Here is a 21,073-nt window from a genome sequence, read left to right as displayed (position 1 = left end):
AGGAAGAAGAGAAAAACAGGAGAAAAAGGGAGGAGGTAGGAAAGGAGAGAGGAAGGAGATGAAGGGAGAAGGGAGGAGGGAGGTGAAGGGAGGAAGGAGGAAGAGGAGGAAGAAAGGAGGGAGGAGGAGGAAGAGGGAGAAGGAAGGAAGGAAGAAGAGGAGAAAACGGAGGAGGGAGGGAGAAGGTAGGAAAGGAGAGAGGAAGGAGGTGGAGGGAGAAGGGAGGAGGGAGGAGGGAGAAGGGAGGAGGGAGGAAGAGGAGGAGGAGGGAGGAGGGAGAGGCGGAGGCGGCCCCGCTGGCTGGTTGTTTGTTTGAGGCCGGGCTCGCGTCAGCTGGCCGAGAGCTGAGCCCACCTCTTCCAGGGCCCCCGCCCCTCGCTCCCCGCGCGCTCATTGGCCCGGCCTCCGCTTCACTCGGCCCAGCACTTCCTGGCGGAGCCATGGCTGTGGACCTAGCCGGCGGAGGGCCGGCCGCGCTGCCGCCCGGTCGCTCCGGCCAGGGATCGGGATCCAGCCCGGGCGCCGGCGGCGCTGCTCCGGCCAGCCTGTAGCGGCGGCCGCCCGCGCAGCGCTCACCTCCCCAGGTTGGTCCGCTTGGCCCCTCTGCCAGCTCCCGAGCCTCCTGCCCTTCCTCCTTTCCTCCCTCCCTTCTCACTTTGCATCCCTTGTTCCAGCTGCCCCCCTTGCAAAGCATGGAACCCCTCACTCACCCCAGTGCCCCTTGGAGTCGGAGGTCCAGCTTGGACCCAGAATCTTTGTCCCTGCCTTCCAGCTGGCTGAGGCTCCCCCCCCCCCCCCCCCTCTTTACCTCTGCCTGGGTTGGCAAGTGTAGAGCCCAGCCCCCTACAAGAATGTAAATCTAAATGATCTGATTGTGCGTTTGGGGTTAAAGTAAATTCCCCAAATCTGTTGAATAGGCGCCCTTTCTTCTATGTTCCATTGTGTCTTGTCCTCCTGCTAGAACGCAAGCTGGTTGAGAGCAGGGCTGGGGCTTTATACAAACTTTGTCTCTCTCTCCTAGCCTGTGCGCAGTACCAGTTTAATGAATGTTTAGATCTTGGAAGGGACCGCGGTTTCTTTGGTTTGGGGGGCGGGGCGGGGGAGGGTTGTTTTTTGGCGAAGGCAAGGCTTTGGATGGCTTGGATTTGGACGTGTGGGTGTGTGTGGGGGAGGTAGAGAAAGAACTGCCTGTCCATAGCCAGAAACGGCCGCCCCCCGTTACCCAGAATTGCCAGGGGAGCCCCTGAAGGACTGTTTAAGTAGCTCGGGGGCGGGCACGGAGCTTGGCTCTCGATTCCTGTACCTAGGTCCTAGAACTTAGAGGTAGGGGGGACTTTAGACATCTCTTTCAATCTTCTTTCTTATAGATGAGGTAATTGAGACCCAGATGAGCAAGTCATTTGCCCAGGGTCACCCAGTGGATGGCAAAAGCCAAATCTGAACCCATGTCCTCTGAATCTACAAGCCATTGCCCTGTCTGATTCCCTGAGGTGGGAGCAGGACGAACCTACAGGTAAAACTTGCTTTGATTTTCTTCTGGACTTGCTCCCCCTGAGAAATCGAATCTTAAAGACCCTGCCACCTCTTTTCTCCTCAATACAGTGGGCTCCAAACAGGTGTTGAGCTCATGCCTGCTTGCCTTGCCATCTGCATGGATGGTTCTTACCCTTCCATAGGGTGATACCTGGACCCTCTCCAGGTTACCCTGTACTCAGGCACTTGTGCCCCCAGATAATCTGCTTAAGTCAGGCCAGGTAAGAGGGCCATGCTTTGTGTTACCTAATTGATCTTCCTTGTGTGCCCCTGTCTTCCATATTTCTTCTTCCCCCACAAAACTTATCAACAGCTAGCTGCCCAGTTTTGTGGACTGGTAGAGATCAGATCTGCCAGGCTCACTTTACAGAGGAGGAAAGCTATAGCCTATAGGGGTCAAGTGACTTGCCTAAAGTTACCACTTTGGCAGAATGAGGTACCAGAACCCACTTTAATTCAACAAACACCATTAATCTCCCTACCCCCACCTTAGTAGGCAAGGTACCCCTTGAAGGGAAGAACTTTCATTTTTATCTTTGAACCCTCAACAGTAGTATTGTGCCTTGCATACAGTTGGCACTTACTAATTGTTGAACTTAAGTTTCCTATGCATATTGTCCTGCCTTCACCCTGAAATTTGGGCAAGGCCATACTTTTTGGCGGGGGAGGAGGAAGGGGAGGAGTCAGGGAGGCAAGCCAGGTTAAATGGCATGCAGATATCTGAGATCAGATTTGAACTCATGTCCTCCTTACTCCAGGGGCCTGTACTCTATCTACTATACCCCCTAGCTGCCCATAAGGTCACGCTTTTCTAAGAAATTTTCTAAAATATGTTTAGCCATTCAATAGCACGCGCGTGTGTGTGTACACATAAATATGTACATGTGTGTATACACATATATGCATGTGTGTACATATACCCATATTCATTCATAGGATTTCTTCGGATGCCCACATCAATCCTCCTTTTAGGGATTCTGATTCAGACAAGGGACAGAGCTGTGTCATGGCCAACAGGCCACAAAAAATATGGTGATGATTTACAGATGGTTATTCTGGGAAATAGAAGATGGAGGGTATTCATTAATTACATGTGATTATTCACTATAACTTGATTTTTTTTTTTTTGCATTTCAGAGGGGGAAGGTAGGGCAATCGGGGTTAAGTGACTTGCCCAAAGTCACATGGCTAGTTTTGTGTTAAGTGTCTGAGGCTGGATTTGAACTCAGGTCCTTCTAACTCCAGGGCTGTTACTCTATTCACGGTGCCACCTAGATGCCCACATAACTTGATTTTTTTTAAATCAAAACTGGTAATGTAGCTAATTAGATTCCATCTCTGTCTTAAAGTCTAGTCTCCGAGCTCTTTCCATGACTTCCCACCCTCTTGCTTCCTTCTAGTGGTTGTATCTGTGTACCAGTTCCATGTGAATTTAGTAAATGACAATAACATTGTATGCTCAATAATTCTCTTTTCTGTTGTTATAGGAATACTACCGATCACTTTATGATGGAGGGGGCCAGACAGACAAGAGTGTCTCGTCCATACAAGATCAGTGAATCTTCTAAGGTGTGTGTTTGTGAATTATATGCCTCCAGTCTAAATTCTTACAGCCTCTTTTTTCTTTTTGGGTCTGGATCTGTGTTGTAGGATCTTAGAATCTAATCTGGCTCATCAGAGACCATCTAGCCCAACCCTCTCATTTTATAAAGGTCCAGGGAAAATCAGTGACTCAATGATTTGTCCAAAGTTACTCAGATGGTAGAGTACGTATTTTCTGATTTAAATTACTGTCGTGTGGCAACATTTTTTAAACATTAATTGAATAAATTCCAAACATGGATTTATCAAAGGCAGGATTTGAACCACTGTCCTCAGATACCAGAAGAGGTAGTTATTCCCCTGTGCTATGCTGATTTCATTAGCATAGGGAGCTCTTGGTCTGGAAACTTCCTCCAGAAGTTTGATGCAGATTTGCCACTCACCTGTTTAGCTTTAGAAAGTTAACTGAGATTGTTTTGTCCATGGTCACACAGCTAGTATGTGTTGGAGGCAAGATCTGAACCTAGCTCTTCCTGGCCAGATATTTAACCCTTGGGCTTTGCCATTTCTCTGTTGGGTATACAACATGCACAATCTCTGCAGGACTGATTTTAGATTATTCATCTTTAAAGTGCAGACTGGAGGTGTTTTCATATCAAGCTTGGCAGAATAAGGAGGAGAATCATAGAATGTTGGACAGACTTCAGCGGTTATCTAATCTGATGCCCAGAGAGGGGAAGTTCAGAGTCATAAAGCAGACCAAGAACTACTACCTGGTCAATAAGCATTTATTAACTACCTGCTATGGGCCAGGGACTGTGCTTGATAATCAGGCTACAAAGACAAAAATAAATCAGTCAAGCAGTCAAGGAGTAAATGGAGAAGATAACATGTACACACAAGAATATATACACAGTAATTGTGCAACATGTACACATATAAGCAGATATAAAATATATAGAAGATATCTGTCCTTAATGACTAAGAACCCAGTAAAGAAGTTTGCTGCCCAGATGAAAAGAGGGAGACGGTGGATTTCTTCAACTCTCTCCTCTCCTCCCTGCCTAGGGTCCTCTAGTTATCCAGCTTTTACTCACTCCACTCCAAAGTTAGGTTCCTGAGGCCCATAGGGCTTTTGAAGGCATGTGAGCTGAGAGGAACCTTTGGTTAGCTTATGACATTGGGGGTGGCTGTTTAAATGAATTGGTGATTAGCTATGCATCAAGACTGGTACATTCCAGGAATGTTTCTTTGCCAGAGCCCATTTATGCAGGCATGACTTCAACATTTTACTTTAAAACATTTTATTAATATATTTTATTTTGCCATTGCTTATATTTCCCAGTATGCCCCTCCCTTTCTCTTTCCTAGAAAGTGATCCTTTATAACGAAAAAATTTGAAGGGGGTGAAAAAACAGTTCAGCAAAACTAACCCATACATCCAGAAGAGTTTTACATTCTATGCAGTGGTGGGATAGCTGGGAGGTGCCATGGATGGAACACTGGCCCTGGAGTCAGGAGGACCTGAGATCAAATCTGGCCTTAGACACTTAACTAGCTGTGTGACCCTGGGCAAATCACTTACCCTCCTCCCCCCCCCCCCCAAAACCCAAACATTATATGCAATGTTGCCCCAGTCTTTGCTGTCTAACACAGTGAGAAATGAATTCAGATTTTCATTTTTGGAAGTGCCCCCATTTTTCACCAAGACCAGCAAGTAAAGTTTTATTTGAATAAATGTTATTTGCTCTGCCTGATTGATAAAGAAGAGAGCCATTGACCACTGATTTTTGTTGACGTTGAGTCATTTCAGTTGTGTCTGACTCTTAGTGACCCCATTTGGAGTTTTTTTGGCAAAGATATTGGAGTGGTTTGTCATTTCCATCTCCAGCTCATTTTACAGATGAGGGAACTGAGGCAAACAGCGCTCAGTGACTTGTCCAGGGTCACGCAGCTAGTAAGTGTCTGAGACTGGATTTGTACTCAGGTATTCCTGACTCCAGGCCCAGCACTCTATCCACTGTACCCCCTAGTTTCCCCAACTGGCCACTGATAACTTATCTAAAGGACAGAGTAAAAGAGATTGTATTTAAAGCAAAAGAGAATTGTGCTTATTTGAAGAAGCAGGAGAAACTTTTTTTTTTGGAGGCTAGATCTCCCTAACAGAGACTAGCAGTGGGGTGGCCACTCATGGGCCTTACTTCACTGCTGGTCAGCAGAAAAGCATTCCATATGCTGCATTTCTGACTTAGACTGGTTTATCCCTCCTTGGGCAGCCATCCTTCTGGCCCCCTACTCCCAGGGGCTAACTTTATTGGTGCCAAACCTTGTGTGAATAGAAGAAAAAAACCAAGTCCACAGATTCCTAACCTTCTCTAGCTTCCAGGTTAGGACCCCCTGATTGAGTCCAACCCTTTTATTTGACAGTTGAGAAACTGAGGCCCAGAGAGGTTAAATGACCTGTCCAGAGTCACACAGCTAGAAAGCACGTGTCTTAACCCTACTATATAGTTCAGAATTTCTGAGTGCAAGTCAGCCACCAGCTCCTGTCTCCTCAATAGCAAGGCCTTCAGGCCCACACCTCCAGGTCCAGCTCACCGAAAGACTTTTACAAAATTGTTGATTTTAGACTCGAGGGGACTTGATACCAGCTCAGCTCTTACTACCTCTATGGCTTAAGGCAAATTATTTGATATCTCTGAGACTATTTCCTCATCCATAAAAAGAAGGTGTTTGACTGGATTTTCTCCCAGCTGTCTTTGAACCAGACTTTGTAAAATAGACCACTTTGTAAGACTCATTTGGTAGCAATTTTAAATGGCTTTTTAAAACAAATTGAAGAAGATTGGAAAGGACTGGTTAGTCACTTAATGATGCTTTGGCTCATTTAACCTGTAATATTTCCATTTTAAAACTATGAATAATTTTTCTTTAAGGAGGGATATCTGTTCATAGATTATACAGATACAGGAAGGTTCTGTGATTCAGTCAGCTGTAGGGCATTCTCAGTGTGGGAATTATTCCCTCCACCAAGCAGGTAGAGACCTCACTATCACTTGGCAGAGGGAAGTGGATAGCGTGGCACTTGGAGGGAGGAAGTTCCACATGGACACTTCCTAGCCCTGTTGCCTGGGGCAGGTCACTTCAGCTCTCGGGGCCTTACTATCTCAGCTGCAAAATAAAGGGGTTAGATTCAATCAGAGGGTCCTAACCTATAGTAGGAATCAGTGAATTTGGGGCAGCTAGGTGGCACAGTGAATAGAGCACCAGCCCTGAAATCAGGAGGGCCTGAGTTCAAATCCGGCCTCAGACACTCAACACACTTACTAGCTGTGTGACATTGGGCAAGTCACTTAACTCCAATTGCCTTGCTTTCCCCTGCTCCAAAAAATCCCCCAAAATACCAAGGAATCAGTGAACTTGTTTTTTTTTTAATATTTTAATAACTTTATTTCAATATCATTACTTTTATGTATTTTACTCATTTAAAAACGTTCTTAGAAGAGATCCATAGATTTCACCAGATTTCCAAAAGAGGTCCACAGCATGCAAAAAAAGGTCAGGGACCCCTGAACTAGATGAACTCCCTTCAAGCTCCAAGTCTGTTATTTTATAATCCTGGTGAGCTCCCAGAAAAGAAGCTTCCACATAGACCTTAAGTGACTTGCTACAGGGTCCCACAGGTAGTGAGCATCAGAGGCAGGATTTGAACTCTGAGCTTTCTGGTTTCAAACCTGGCATTCCACTCCACCAGGCCCTGGGACTGACATTACTTTCCCAGACTGATGTTTTCAACATTGGGTGTGATTTTTACCTATTGTCTAATTCAGTGGTGTCAAACTCAAGTAGAAACAGATTTGCATCTTGACTTAGAAAACCACAACTTAACATTATCTATGTTGTATTTTTAATAATACTTTGTTAAACATTTTCCCAATTATATTTTCATTTGGGCCCATACTTAGGAGCTAGTGTGATACCTCTGGACTAGTTGACTGTTGTTGAGTCATTTCAGTCATGTCCAATTCTTCATGATCCCCTTTGGGTTTTTCTTGGAAAAGTTACTAGAGTAGTTTGTTATCTCTCTTTCCTTTTTTTTTTTTGAGGGGAGGAAGCTTTGTAAGTGACTCGCCCAAGGTCACACAACCACAAAGTGTCAAGTGTCTGAGGCCAGATTTGAACTAAGGTCCTCCTAATTGCAGTACCAGTGCTGCCATCTCTTTCTCCCGCTTTTTTAATAGATGATGAAACTGAGGCAAATAGGGTTGCCCAGGGTCACACAGCCTATTAAGTGTCTGAGGCCAGATTTGAACTTGGATAGATGAATCTTCCTGATTCCAGACCTCTAAAGCAATTTAACAGATACTTTCTTCACCATTTTGTTGCATCTTATCTCCCCACTAAAATGTAATTTACATGAGGGAAGAAACCACATTTTCTCTAAGCTTTGTATGCTCCCCAGGACTCTACATAATATTCTACCCACAGCAAGTGCGTGCTGAATAATGAATATTTGTAACACTTGATGCCATACTGAAAGGTCGTAGTAGTAAATATGCCCGGGGTTTGTGGAAATCTAAGAGGTTTCAGAGTAACTTACTATGCCTTAAAGTAGGACTTTATATCATTATTCTAATAATAATAGCAATAGTTAATATTTATATACCACTTACTATGTGCTAGGCTCTTTAAGTGCTTTGCAATTATTATCTCATATGATCTTTACAAAAACACTGTGAGGTAAGTGCTATATTTACTATTGCTATTGCTGTTATTATATAACATATTACATAGCAATATATTATTACTATTGTTATTATTATATAACACATTACATAATAATATATTATTACCATTGCTATTATTATCCCCATTTTACAGATGAGGAAACGGACACAAACAAGATTAGTTAAGTGAATCGCCCAGGGTCACATAGCTAGTAAGTTTCTGAAGCCAGATTCTAGGTATACCTACAAAGTCTGGAATTCAAGGAATCCTGGGGAAGCCCTAGGAAACCATCTGATATTACTGTTGAGAGTTAGGTCCACAATTCTCCTCCTCTAATTCTGGGATCGTCTCCGGCGATCGTCTCTGGCGATCGTCTCTGGCGATCGTCAGTGGAAAGACTACTTTTGGCCCCCGATTTGAAGACTGAGACTTGGCAAGGTCTCCCAGAAACTTCAGTCTACCAAACAGTAGCTGGGTCAATTTGGATGGCTTTGAGAAGCGCCTCTAAGAACCTGGGATATAATCCTAACACCCAGCCTGCCTTTTCCAGAAGGGCTATCCCTAGGCATTCCTTTTCATGGGATCATAAGATTTCATAAGGTTTCAGGGGCCCTGTAGTGCATGGGTCAGCCAAATCTGGTTCACCTTCTGCTTTTGTATAGCCTAAGGACTAAGAATGTTTTTTTCATTTTAAGTAAAATTCTGTTGGCATAGAAAAATGTAGTCTGCTGAACTCACGATCTAGTCCAAATGAGGAATGTTAGGCCTAGGTAGGCAAAGTGACTTGCCCAAAGTCATACTGGTAGTAAGGATTGGAACCAAATTTGAACTCAGGTCTTCTGACTTCAAGCTTAGTGTGCTGTCTTTTTTCCTTTCTTTCTTTCTCTCTCTTTCTTTCTTTCTTTCTTTCTTTCTTTTTCTTTCTTTCTTTCTTCCTTCCTTTCTTCCTTTCTCTTTCTTTCTCTCTTTCTTCCTTTCTTTCCTTCTTTTTTCCTTCTTTCCTTCTTTCTCACTTTCCTCCCACTCTTTTTGAGCCAAATATATTTTATTTTTCTCCAATCACATGTAAAATCAATTTTTTACATTTGTCCTTTAAAAAGGTGGAGTTCCGAATTCTCTCCTCTTCACCGCCCTCATTGAGAAAGCAAGCAATTTGATACAGGTTAGACATGCGTGGTTATTTAGCATACTTTCCATACTATGCAGCTTCCATCTTAAATCTCCTTCCATATTTGCCTTCACATTAGAGGGTCTAATACCTTATTAGTCAGAAAAGTATCTTCTGAAAGGATAATTCAACTCATTCTGCTTGGCCCCACAGGGCAGAATGTGAAGCAGTGGATGAAAGATGAGAAGAGATATTTAAGCTCGATGGAAGGCAAAGTTTCCCAAGGCCAGTGAGAGCTGGTCAGAAATAGAATGGCTGTCCCATGAGGTGGTGGCTCCCCCCCCCCCCCCAAGAACTTCCAAGACCAGACAGCTATTGAGTTCCCACCTCCCACCTGAGACTGATTCTGTGAAAGTTTTCATTGTGACTGTCTTCAAATTCAGGCCACTTCTATTTGTTACATTCGGGATAGCCACCTCAGGAACTTATAAATTGTTTCTAGTTTCTACATTTCTAATAGGCAGGGACTGTAAGTCTCTGTTGCCCTCAGAGGACTTAGCTATGGGCATCTTCCATGGTGGGCTCCAGGTAAATCACTTCCCCTTTTTAAGTTTCCTGAATGGCCTCCCATCCTTTCCATCTCTAAAATGACAGTCCTGGGCATAGAAAGACTGAAGCATTACGCTTAGCCTCTTTCCAGGTCATTCAGCTGTTTTTTTGTGGTGTTCCTCATACGGTCTCTGAAATCCCACAGCACTGCACCGGACATGCCTCACTACCGTGGAGCAAATTAGAAGTTTACTCTTCTCCTCCTTGGGTGTTCAGGCCCTCAGTGTCAGGTTAACTTCCTGGCTGCAGCCTTAGCTGGCCTGTTTATCCCCCTCACCAATGACTCATAGCTAGCCTGGGGCAGCAGAGCCTTCTCGAGCCCTGTAATAATCCTCCCAGGCCTTTGTCTGAAACTGTAATGTTGGATTTCGCTCTCAGATGTCAAGAATTGCACAGTTAGAAAAACAAAGCTCTGAGTCAGGCAAGGGAAGATTAAATGAAATCAACTTTTTAATAAAGTGCTTTAAAACAGTGAGAGAAGTTATATCATTAGCAGCCACAAGGGGGCAGCAGATGCTGTGGACAGTGTGGACAGACTTGGATCTGGCAGAGATCCCCCTCTCTTTTCAGTGTCTTCTGTCAAAGGGCCTGAAGGCTTAGAGTGTGGCTTTGGTTTTTGTTCCCTGGACACGGGAACATGGCAGGACCACACTCCCCCTCACTCCCATTTTTTGTTGCTTTATTTCCATCACAAGCAAAGGTGATAAGCTGAGGGTGAGCAGCTTTTTGTGGCAAGGAAGCTGGCATGTAAAACCCCAGCCTTTCTTTACCCCCCAAAAGGTCAAATCACTGAGCTTATTATACAGAATCACGGAGATGTACATAGGGCATGGCCTTGGAGTCTGGTAGACCTGGGTTCAAATCCCACTCCAAGGGACAACTATATGGCTCATTGGATAGAGCACCAGCCCTGGAATCAGGAGGACCTGAGTTCAGATTTGGCCTCAGACATTTACTAGCTGTGAGATTGCCTCTCCCCGCAAAAATCCTACACCAGACACTTTCCAGCTGAGTCATTCAGTCCAAGTGTGTAAAGCAAACCTTTACTTTGTTAAGTAAACCAAACTGCAAACCTTCAAGTCCCCTACATTCTAGTCCTTAGCTGTGTGACCCTAGGCATGTCACTTAATCTCTCTGAGCTTAAACCCAGTGACTCCTGAATTTCCTTCTAGTTCTATATCTGTGATCTTTTTATCATAATGATAATAATAACCAGCATTTATAGAGCACTTTAAGCCTACGCATCTTAATTCATTCAGTCCTTCCAGCAGCCTTCTGAAATTGGGGCAATATAAGTAATAGCTAACATCTGGGTAGTCCCTACTATGTGCCAGCCATTGTGCTAAGCTCTTTATAAAGATTCTCTCATTTGGTCCTCACAGCCACCTCGGGAGAGGTGCTATTTGTTATCCCCATTTTCCAGATAAGGAAACTGAGGTTGATGGTGGTTAAGTGATTTGTCCAAGGTCATACCAGAGATGGAATTTGAATTTGAATCTTCCCATCTCCAGCTCTGACACTGTCCTCCATGCTACCTAGATTCCTCAGCTGATAAGACTTGCGTGGTCTAGTAGAAAAGAACATGGGACTGGAAATCAGGTGTCCTAAGTTTGAATTCTGACTGTGGGAAAGTCACTGAACCACTAAGAACCTCAGTTTTCTCATCTGGAAAAGGGCTAAAAAATACCTGTGCTGTTCAGCTCACCTCAGAGTATTATGAGAGTGAGGTTTTATAAACCTTAAGAAGGTATATAAAAGTCACTTAGCTTATTGTGGTTTTGTAGTCTCCTGTTTTAACAGGGAGAAAGAGCTGGACTGGGCATCACAAGACCTGAGTTCATAGGCTCTGATACAGGCTAGCTGTGGTGGACGTGGGCTAGTTAATTTCCCTTTTCTAAGCCTCAGTTTCCTCATCTGGAAAATGGGGCTAATACTTGTACTATTTGCCTTACGGGGTTTTCATGAGGGAAAGGCTTTATAGATCTAAACACCCAGTTGAAATGTGACTTCTTCTTCTTGTCGTTAAGATGCTGTCAATGTCTGTTCCTCAGAACACTAGCCTGTGATAATGGCTTTCCCTGGCAGGGCACTTGCCAGTTACAAAGCCTTGGACGTGTCAGCTCATGCTTATCTCAGTCAGTTTGGTCTTCACAATGACCCTGTGAGGTAGGAGGCACAAATATGTTTATCCCCATTTTACAGGTAGGAAAACTGAGCCTCGGAGCATTGTCATGTTGTGCTTCCAGGATCACACAGGTAGCAAGTGGTGGGGCCAGGACACATTCAGTTCAGCAGCTTAGCAAGCAAGGTTGCTTGCTGAATACTTGACTCTACGAATAAAAATTTGAAAACTGAACAGTCCCTCCCCTTAAGTAGCTCAGATTCTACTGAGAAGTGGGGTGAACAAAATGCTTCAGGAGGAAGGGATTGCTAAGAGATGAGGGGAGGGGGAAGGGCAGAAAAGGTCTCACCCAGGAGGCCGACTCATCTGATGGTGAGAATAGGGAGTGGCCTTTCAAATTATATTTTACTTTTTTTTAACCAAAGATAAAATAAAGCAGTGGTTTTCAGAGTGTGGCCCAGTGCCACCTGGGGTTCCTGAGACCCTTTTGTGGGTCCAAGAGGTGAAAACTATTTTCATTGAAACACTAAGACGTTTTATTTCATAATAGAGTAAATATTGATAAATATAATCCACATAAACAAAAATTCTTTTTTTGTTGTTTTTGCTTTTTGGAGGGCAGTTGGGGTTAAGTGACTTGCCCAAGGTCACGTGGCTAGTAAATGTGTCAAGTGTCTGAGGTCGGATTTGAACTCAGAGCCTCCTGACTCCAGCACCAGTGCTCTATTCACTTTGCCACCTAGCCACCCCCAACAAAAATTCTTTATAGTATCCTTAGTAATTTTTTAATGTAAAATGTCCTAAGACCAAAAAATTTGAGAACCCCTGAGTTAAAGTATGTAGAAAGGAATCCAAGTTTGCACTACAGAATTGCCTTAGAGGGCAGGCCGGTGATGCAGTGGGTAGAGCCCTGGGCCTGGGCTCAAGAAGACTCATCTTCCTGAGTTCAAATCTGGCCTCAGACACTTACTAGCTGTGTGACCCTGGACAAGTCACTTTACCCTATTTACCTCAGTTTCCTCATCTGCAAAATGAGCTGGAGAAGGAAATGGCAAACTGCTGCAGTATCTTTGCCAAGAGAACCCCAAATGGGGTCACAAAGAGTCAGACACAACTGAAAACTATTGAACAACAAAAAAGTCCCATGGTGAGGACCATTAGAATTCCTAGGCCCAAGTTTGGTTGGCTTTTGCTTAGATCTTGGGTACCCACTGCTCCATCAGGTGGCTAGACACCTTTATCGCTGTGTACTCTTTTTACATAGTACCATCCTTTGGGGAGCATAAAGAAAATGTGGTCCTGGGGCAACTAGGTGGTGCAGTGAATAGAGCACCGGCCCTGGAGTCAGGAGAACCTGAGTTCAAATCTGGCCTAGCTGTGTGATCTTGGGCAAGTCACTTAACCCTGATTGCCCTGTCTTCCCCCCTCCAAAAAGCAAAAAAAGAAAATGTGGTCCTCTCTCTGAATGAACTTGTATCAACAGTGAACTTCCAGGGGCACAGGGTTGTTAGGATTTTCAGTCTTGGTTTCCCAGAGCAGCGTTTTTCTTCCCCCGGCTCTGGGAAGAAGGGCTCTGATGTGTCTGTTTGTTTCAGGTGTACAGATGGACTGATCATCCCAACACGGTTCTCCAGAGGCTGAATGAGCAGAGGCACCGGGGCCTCTTCTGCGACATCGTCTTGGTTGCTGATGAACAGAGAGTCCCGGCCCACCGGAATCTCCTGGCTGTGTGCAGTGACTACTTCAACTCCATGTTCACCATTGGTATGCGAGAGGCCTACCAGAAGGAGGTAGAGCTTGTGGGAGCCTCCTACATCGGCCTGCGAGCTGTCATTGACTTTCTCTACGGCAGCGAGCTCTCCTTAGATGGCGGTAACATTGACTACATCTTAGAGACGGCTCACCTCCTGCAGATCTGGAAGGTGGTTGATTTCTGCTGTGAGTACCTGGAAAATGAGGTGAGCGAGGAGAATTACCTTTACCTGCAGGAGCTAGCGTCCATCTACAGTCTGAAGCGCCTGGACTCTTTCATCGACTCCTTTATCCTGCGGAACTTTGGGACGCTGTCCTTCACCCCAGACTTTCTGCAGAACGTCTCTCTCCAGAAGCTCTGCCAGTACCTGGGAAGCAGCCTGGTGCAGCGAGAGTGTGAGCATGATTTGCTGCAGGCGGCCCTCCAGTGGCTCACCCAGTATCCCGAGCGGGAGGCAGATGCCTTCCAGGTGCTAGAAAACATCCATTTCCCACTGATCCCCAAGAGTGACCTCCTGCATCGGGTCAAGCCCGCTGTCTGCTCCCTGTTGCCCAAGGAGGCAAACTGTGAGGGCTTCATTGAGGAAGCCGTGACCTACCACAACAACGTCGCTGCCCAGCCCGTGCTCCAGACCAAACGCACTTCACTGCGCACCAACGAGGAGCGGCTTCTCTTCGTTGGCGGGGAGGTGTCAGAACGTTGCCTGGAGCTCAGCGATGACACCTGCTTTCTGGATGCCAAAAACGAGCAGTGGGTCATGGAGACGCCCCTCCCAGCCAGGAGGAGTCATCACTGTGTGGCTGTCCTGGGAGGGTTCATTTTCATAGCTGGAGGCAGCTTCTCCAGGGACAATGGAGGGGATGCCGCTTCCAATCTTCTCTATAGGTATGATCCTCGCTGGAACCAGTGGATAAAGGTGAGCTTAAAGCCAGATTAGGCTTCTTTCTCTTTTGGTTAAACATTCCTTTCATCGCTACCTTTTTTGTTTTTGTGGTTCAGTCACTTTCAGTCGTGTCCAACTCTTGGTGACCCTGTTTGGAGATCATAGGGTGGTTTGCCATTTCCTTCTCCAGCTCATTTTACAGATGAGGAAACTGAGGCAAACAAGGTGAAATTACTTGCCCAGATTTGAACTCGGGTCTTCCTGACTCCTGGCCTGGCACTCTATCTACTGTGCTACCTAGCTGCCCATCTGTACCTTCTGTACCATTAGTCTTTATATTATGTTTTATTCCTTGTCCTCCTCTTGGGTAAAAAAACAGAGTTTGGACAATTGCTAATGGAGCCAAATCCTCCTCTTTTCCCTCAGTTTCTCCCATCTTACTTATTGTTCCTCTGCTATGACTCCGTCTTCCATCTTGGCATTTGCCCTGGCCATCTCCCATACTTTCCTCCTTAACCTCAAACTCTGAGCTTCCTTCAAGACTCAGAAGAAATCCCACTTTTTTTAAGATGCCTTTCCTAGACTCCCCCACTTCCCTTTAAGAGGGTACAGTGCTGGCTTCAGGAAGACCTAAGCTCAAAACCTTCTTTAGACACTTACTGGCCGTGTGACCCTGGACAAGTCACTTAACTTCTGTTTACCTCAGATTCCTCATCTACAAAAGGGGGCAGTAACAGCACCTAAGGGCAGCTAGGTGGTGCAGTGGATAGAGCTGTGGGCCTGGAGTTAGGGAGACTTGTTTTTCCTCAGTTCAAATCTTTTTCATTTTTAATTTTTTTTCCTGAGTTCAAGTATTCTCTCAGACATTTACTAACTGTGTGACCCTGGGCAAGTCACTTCACCCTGTTTGCCTCTGTTTCCTCATCTGTAATATGAGCTGAAGAAGAAGACAGCAAACCACTCCAATATCTTTGCCAAGAAAACCCCAAATGGGGTCGTGGAGATTCAAACAGGACTGAAATGACTGAATGACAATAACCAATAGCAAACAGTGCCTACTTCCCAAGGTTGTCGTGAAGATCAAATGAGATAGTATCAGAGGGTGGCTAGGTGGCACAGTGAATAGAGCACTGGCCCTGGAGTTAGGAGGACCTGAGTTCAAATTTGACCTCAGACACTTAACACTAGCCGTATGACCTTGGGCAAGTCACTTAATCCCAACTGCCCTGTCTTCCCCCTCCAAAAAAAAAAAAAGACAGCATTGGCAGATGTTTGCTATGCACAGAGCCTGGCACGTGGTAGGCACTATTGTTATTGCTGTTATTATGGCCCTTCGTTTATGATGCCTGTGGTAGTTTTCTGTTGTCTCCCCCGCTAGAATGTGAACATCTTCAGGGTGGGGACTGTGTTTTTGCCTTTCTTTATAAACCCCAATTTATCATAGTACCAGCACATAGTAAGCAATGAGTAAATGCTCATTGACTGACATTCTTTACCTCCTGCAGTTCCCCCTTCTTAGGTGGTATGTGTGTATGCATGTGTGTGCATGTGTGTGTACACATGTGCGTGTGTATGTACATGCACGTACACATGCCTGGTTCTTTTTCTCTGAAGAGATTACCCTTCTGAGTGTTGCTGTATTCCCGAGGCAGATGGATAAAGTCATTTGACTGACTTTTAAACTACCCCCCCTCCCCAATTTAAGCTACCAGCTAGAAGTTGTCCCCTTGGGAGTCTAGACTCTTGGTCTAGTGATGCCTTCATATCTTCAAATATTCTAGGGCCTCATTTCTAGGAATTGTCCCCAAAAGACAACCAGTAATATTATGGGCCTCATTTTTGACCCACTACTAGCGAAAGCAAGTGGGCTTGGACTCTCCAGACCTGTTTGAATCCTGCTCCTTCTCTTTCCTGGCCATGTGCTGGGGAAACTGGCTTTTGGTAAAGAATGTGGGTACTTGAAGCGGGCCTGAGAGACAGTCATAATGCCTCTCTTTTCAGTCCCACAGTAGGGTTTACATAGTGCTTTCCTTGTGGGGTGGGGGGAGGGGTGCAGATTTTTCAGATGATGAATCTGCCCCTCAGAATTGGAGTGACTTGCCTGGGGTCACAGGGGTAGTCAAGCGGAGGAGGTGAGATTCACACCCAGATCCTCCACCTCTAAATCTAAGCTTTGTATTCCACCATGTTATTTTTTAAGAATACACTTGTACAAGTTACCCTTGCTTCTCCCTCACCATACATAGCAGAGAAGGACAGCTAGGTGACATGATAGAGCACTGGTCCTGGAATCAGGAGGACCTGAGTTCAAAGCCAGCTTCAGACACTTACTAGCTATGTGACTCTGGGCAAGTCACTTCACCCGATTGCCTCCCCCCAAAACAAAAACAGAACAATAGCAATAGTAGTATCTCTAATAATATATCATTATTATTATTAATATTATATTCATATAGTATCATGTATAATTATATAACATTTAATATCTTTATATTATATTAATAATAGTAATTATTAATAATGTGTTATTCATAACATATATCTAATAATAATATCTCTAATGCTCCTGATTATAAAGTTTGCAAACCTTAATTTGCTACATAAATGCTGGTTGTTACTACTACTTCCCCTCCTTGCTACTACAGGATCTGTCTCGGGGTGGAGTCTCTTTCTGAGTCCTGACCAGTTAAGTGAGTTACTGTTGCTTTTTTGCAGGTGGCTTCTATGAACCAGCGCCGAGTGGATTTCTACCTGGCCTCCATTTCAGACATGCTGGTAGCTGTCGGTGGGAGAAATGAAAATGGGGCACTTTCTTCTGTGGAGGCATACAGTCCCCAAAGTGACTCCTGGTCCTACGTAGCAGGTTTGCCCAGGTAGTTGCGTTCTCAATGTTCGGCTCCGGTGGGAGCTTTTACAGAGACAGTGTTGCTTCCTGGCTAAGGGTGATGGATTAGGAATTAGGAAAACCTGGGTTCAAATTTATCCTCTCACAAATTTTAGAGGTTTGATCATCTTAATCTGACTGAGCCCCACTTTCTTCATCTGTAAAACTAAGTGTTTCTATCATCCCTAGCAATTATTGCGATGCTTACATGATATAATCTGTTTAGAGCCTTTCCAAAACCTGACAGTGCTATGTAAACGCCGATTATTACTTTTTTTGCACTGGATTTCCCATTTCATTGGTGAAATAAGTTCGCAGTGAGGAAATTCCCTCTACCAATACACAATTCAATTTAATTCTTAGATCATATTAGATAACGTGTAAAGTTCTTTACCAAGCTTACCAATGTAAATATCAGCTGTTGTTGACTTTCCCTGGGGAAAGGTTAAATTACTCACCCAGGCTCACACAGTCAATGTGTGTCAGAGGTGGGTCTTTCTGACCTTGAAACTAGTTCCCAGTATTCCCCACTCTCTTCTATCATGCAAAGTTCTAACCCCTATAGTTCCGTATCTCTGGAAAGAAAGAAGTAGGGCATTCTTCGGTTTTTTTCAGTGAGGCTGAGTTTAGGATATCCTAAGGATGGTTTCCCTTTTTAATAGAAAGACCAAGGTTCCGCAGAGCCAGATGCTATGTCTGTTTATAAGACAGGTTTCTCTTAGAGTCATTATTTTGACCCGTCAGCTCACTGTTTTGGAGCCTCAAGGCAGAGGGAGAGATGGGATTGAAGCCAGGGATATGAAGTGAGGAAATATGGAGGAAGATTGGCACACCAGAGAGAGCCTTATGGATGTCTTCTGTGTAATTTGGTATCGAGACCAAGAGGTCCTGGTTTGATCTTCACCCTTCCCCCTCCTCTTTCCAAGTAGCCAAAGCTGTGCGGACTTGGGGGAGGTTCTTAGTATTTCTGAGGTTCATTTTCCATTTCTAGAGCAATAGAAAGAGTAGCATAGAGGGTTTTTTTTTTGCTTTTTTTGGGGGGGGGCAGGGGAAAGTAGGGCAATTCGGGGTTAAGTGACTTGCCCAAGGTCACACAGCTAATTTTGTGTTAAGTGTCTGAAGCCGGATTTGAACTCAGGTCCTCTTCACTCCAGGGCTGGTACTCTATTCACTGCGCCACCTAAAGTTCACCACATCCTGGTCCCTTTGCACTTCTCTAGTCTTGCTCATTACCCTGTGGTCCAGCCACACCAGCCTTCTGGCTGTTCTCCAGCATGGCGCTTCATCTTCTGTTTCTCTGCCTCTGACCCAACTGTCCCCTATACCTGCCCCCCACCTCCACTTTCTAGCTCCCCTGGCATCCTACAAAACTTATCTCCAATGCCACTGGTTCCCCAGTTTCTAATGCCCTTCCATCCAGCCCCTCTGTACGTGTCTTACACATATCCATTTATATGCATGTTGTCTGTTCTTTGGCATGTAAGCTCCTTGAGGGCAAGCACTGTTTTTGCTTTTTATTTGTATACCTGGCACACAGTGAGTGCTTAATAAATGCTTGGCGATTGCTTGATTGGTTTCCCAGGGTCACACGTGGTGTCAGTAGCAGAGCTGAGATTCAGACCCAGGCCCCCTGACTCTAAATGGGGTCATTCCATCATGCCCCACTGCGCCTATACTACCTGACTTTAGCGCTTACCTTGCCATGTTGTGGTAAGCATCAAGTGATATAATGTTTATAAAGTCTTAGCATACTGCTTGGCATACAGTAGGTGCTTAATAAATGCTTGTTCCCTCCTACCCTCTCCCCTGCCTCCTCTTCTTATAAGGATTTTGTGAGGATGAAATAAAATCATGTATGTGCAGGCACTTTTAAAGCTACAAAGTTCGTGAAAAGTATAAGTAATGATGACAGGGAAGGTGATTATCATACTCCAAGAGAATGCCAACATTCTGCCCTGCCCTCCCACTCCCCAAGGCCCAGCTCTGTTGTCTCTGACTGGAAGCAATGTACAAGTGAGAATGGTCCATTTTTAAATGGCCAGACTAATTTATTATGAATAATTAAAAATCAGTTCATTGAGATGAGTGAATGATAGTGTATGAAAGAAAAAAACATTTATTTAGTACTTTCTCTGCACCAAGGACTGTGCTAATTACCAGGATACAAATACAAAAGCATAACCAGTCCCTGTCCTCAAAGCATTTACATTCTTAGATGACGGGATGACCCATTTAAGTGAGTGGTGATCTGGATAATTCCTTAAGGTTTAGGAAGGGCTTTCACCTGCCATCCTCTCCACTTACCAGTGGGGAAACTGACGTTCACAGAGGTGAAGGTGATTTGCCCAAAGTGACATAACCCTTAAGTAACAGAACTGACCCAGCTAAATGTTCCTTCCTCTACATTCTATTGGCAGCTTCTCCACAAATAAATAAATGAATGAATGAATAAAAGTGCCACCCATTCCTTCTCCAATGATCCCACATGACATAGTCCAAAATGGGATGTACCCTACTAAACATATTTTAGGACAGGTGGTTATTCTTAAAGAGATAACTTGGCCCCTGAATTTCTTGATGGATCAAATAATCATTGAGAATCTGCTGTATGCACAGCATTGTTCAACTCTGTGGGTCCATAGAAAGAAGACATGCATTCTGACTTCACTATCTCTGACTGGGGTACCATCGTTTACTATCTCCCTTATCTGTTACCAAATATTGGCAGCTAGAAGCTAGGTGACTCAATGAGAAGACCTGAGTTCAAATTTGGCCTCAGACACTTACTAGCGATGGGACCCTGGGCAAAGTCACTTCACCCTGTTTGCCTTAATCTACAGGAGAAGGAAGTGACGAATCATCCCAGTGTGTTTGCAGAGAAAACCCCTTCAACAATATGATCGTGAAAAGTCAGACATAACTGAATGATCAAAAATCAACACAACAGTACTTGTTACCAAGTACCTGTTACCAAGAAGACTTTCTTCTCTTTTCCATTCAGCTATCAAGTTCTGTCAGTTCTATCTCCAGTGTATGCACCTACCCCTTCATCTTTATTTCTGCCACCACTACCTTTGTACATGCTTTCATTCCCCCTACCTAGAATGAATGACTGAAATACCCACTGAAGCTCACAGTGGCTATTGGTAAATACTTGTCACCCATAGTAACTGTTAGCAATAGTAGCAGACTTGTTTATACTGATTTAGGATTCACAAATATTTTATATCCATTATCTTAGTAGATTCTCATAGTAACCCATTGAGGTAAGATAGTATAGTTTTTTTTTATTTTAATTTTTTGCTTTTTGGAAGGCAATTTTGGGTTAAGTGACTTGCCCAAGGTCACATGGCTAGTAAGTGTTAAGTGTCTGAGGCTGGATTTGAACTCAGGTCCTCTTGACTCCAGGGCCGGTGCTCTATTCACTGTGCCACCTAGCCGCCCCGATAGTATAGTTTTTATCACCAGCTATAACAAAAGATGACCGAGGCTTAGAGTGTCATATAATGGGAGGAGGTACAGAGTAGAGTGAATCTGACATCATGGATTTAAAGTCAGACTTTGGGCTCAAATCTTGCTAAAATTTCTACTTTTTCCTATCCCCGTGACCCTGGGGAAGTTACTTAATCTCTCTGGATCTTAATTTCCTTATCGATAAATTGGACTAAATTATTTCCAAGGCCCTTTGTAGCTTTAAGTTTCCTGACTTTCTCAGAGTCACACTGATAGGTGAAAGGGACAGGATTTGACTTGGTAACTGGAAATGAGAAGAAAGTCAAAGATAACCTCAAGGTAGCTGATACAGAGATAGTAAATGATGGTCACCTGAATCCAAGTCTGGCATTTTTTCCATTCTATTATAGAGTCAATACTAAGAGTGGAACAGACAGAAGTATTGATCTTGGCTTCTC

The 21,073-nt window shown here is 44.4% G+C and overlaps 1 protein-coding gene across 4 annotated transcripts in view; it reads left to right on the top strand.

Annotated features, from left to right (window-relative positions):
* Positions 1-431: 431 nt before the first annotated feature.
* The window catches only part of KLHL36 (kelch like family member 36), a 46,560-nt gene continuing 25,918 nt past the window's right edge, over positions 432-21,073 (top strand). The window contains exons 1-5 of one of the 4 annotated variants that reach the window (XR_011167876.1): positions 432-584; positions 1,368-1,513; positions 3,021-3,102; positions 13,238-14,311; positions 16,994-17,151. Coding sequence is in view for 3 of the 4 variants with exons in the window: in XM_069085642.1 (XP_068941743.1) it covers positions 3,040-3,102; positions 13,238-14,311; positions 16,994-17,151 (1,295 nt within the window). In the remaining variant the exon portion in view is untranslated. Of the gene's footprint in view, positions 585-1,367; positions 1,514-3,020; positions 3,103-11,547; positions 11,687-13,237; positions 14,312-16,993; positions 17,152-21,073 lie in introns of those variants that run through there. The other 3 variants (XM_069085641.1, XM_069085642.1, XM_069085643.1) reach the window with 3 other exon arrangements.

This window comes from Petaurus breviceps, unplaced genomic scaffold, assembly GCF_028583685.1.
Source record: "Petaurus breviceps papuanus isolate PSGF00001 unplaced genomic scaffold, PetGlider_PUasm1.0 176, whole genome shotgun sequence".
In the NCBI taxonomy this organism is placed as follows: Eukaryota; Metazoa; Chordata; class Mammalia; order Diprotodontia; family Petauridae; genus Petaurus; species Petaurus breviceps.
The sequence above is the reverse complement of the archived record's forward strand: the minus strand, read 5'-3'. Positions and strand labels throughout refer to the sequence as shown.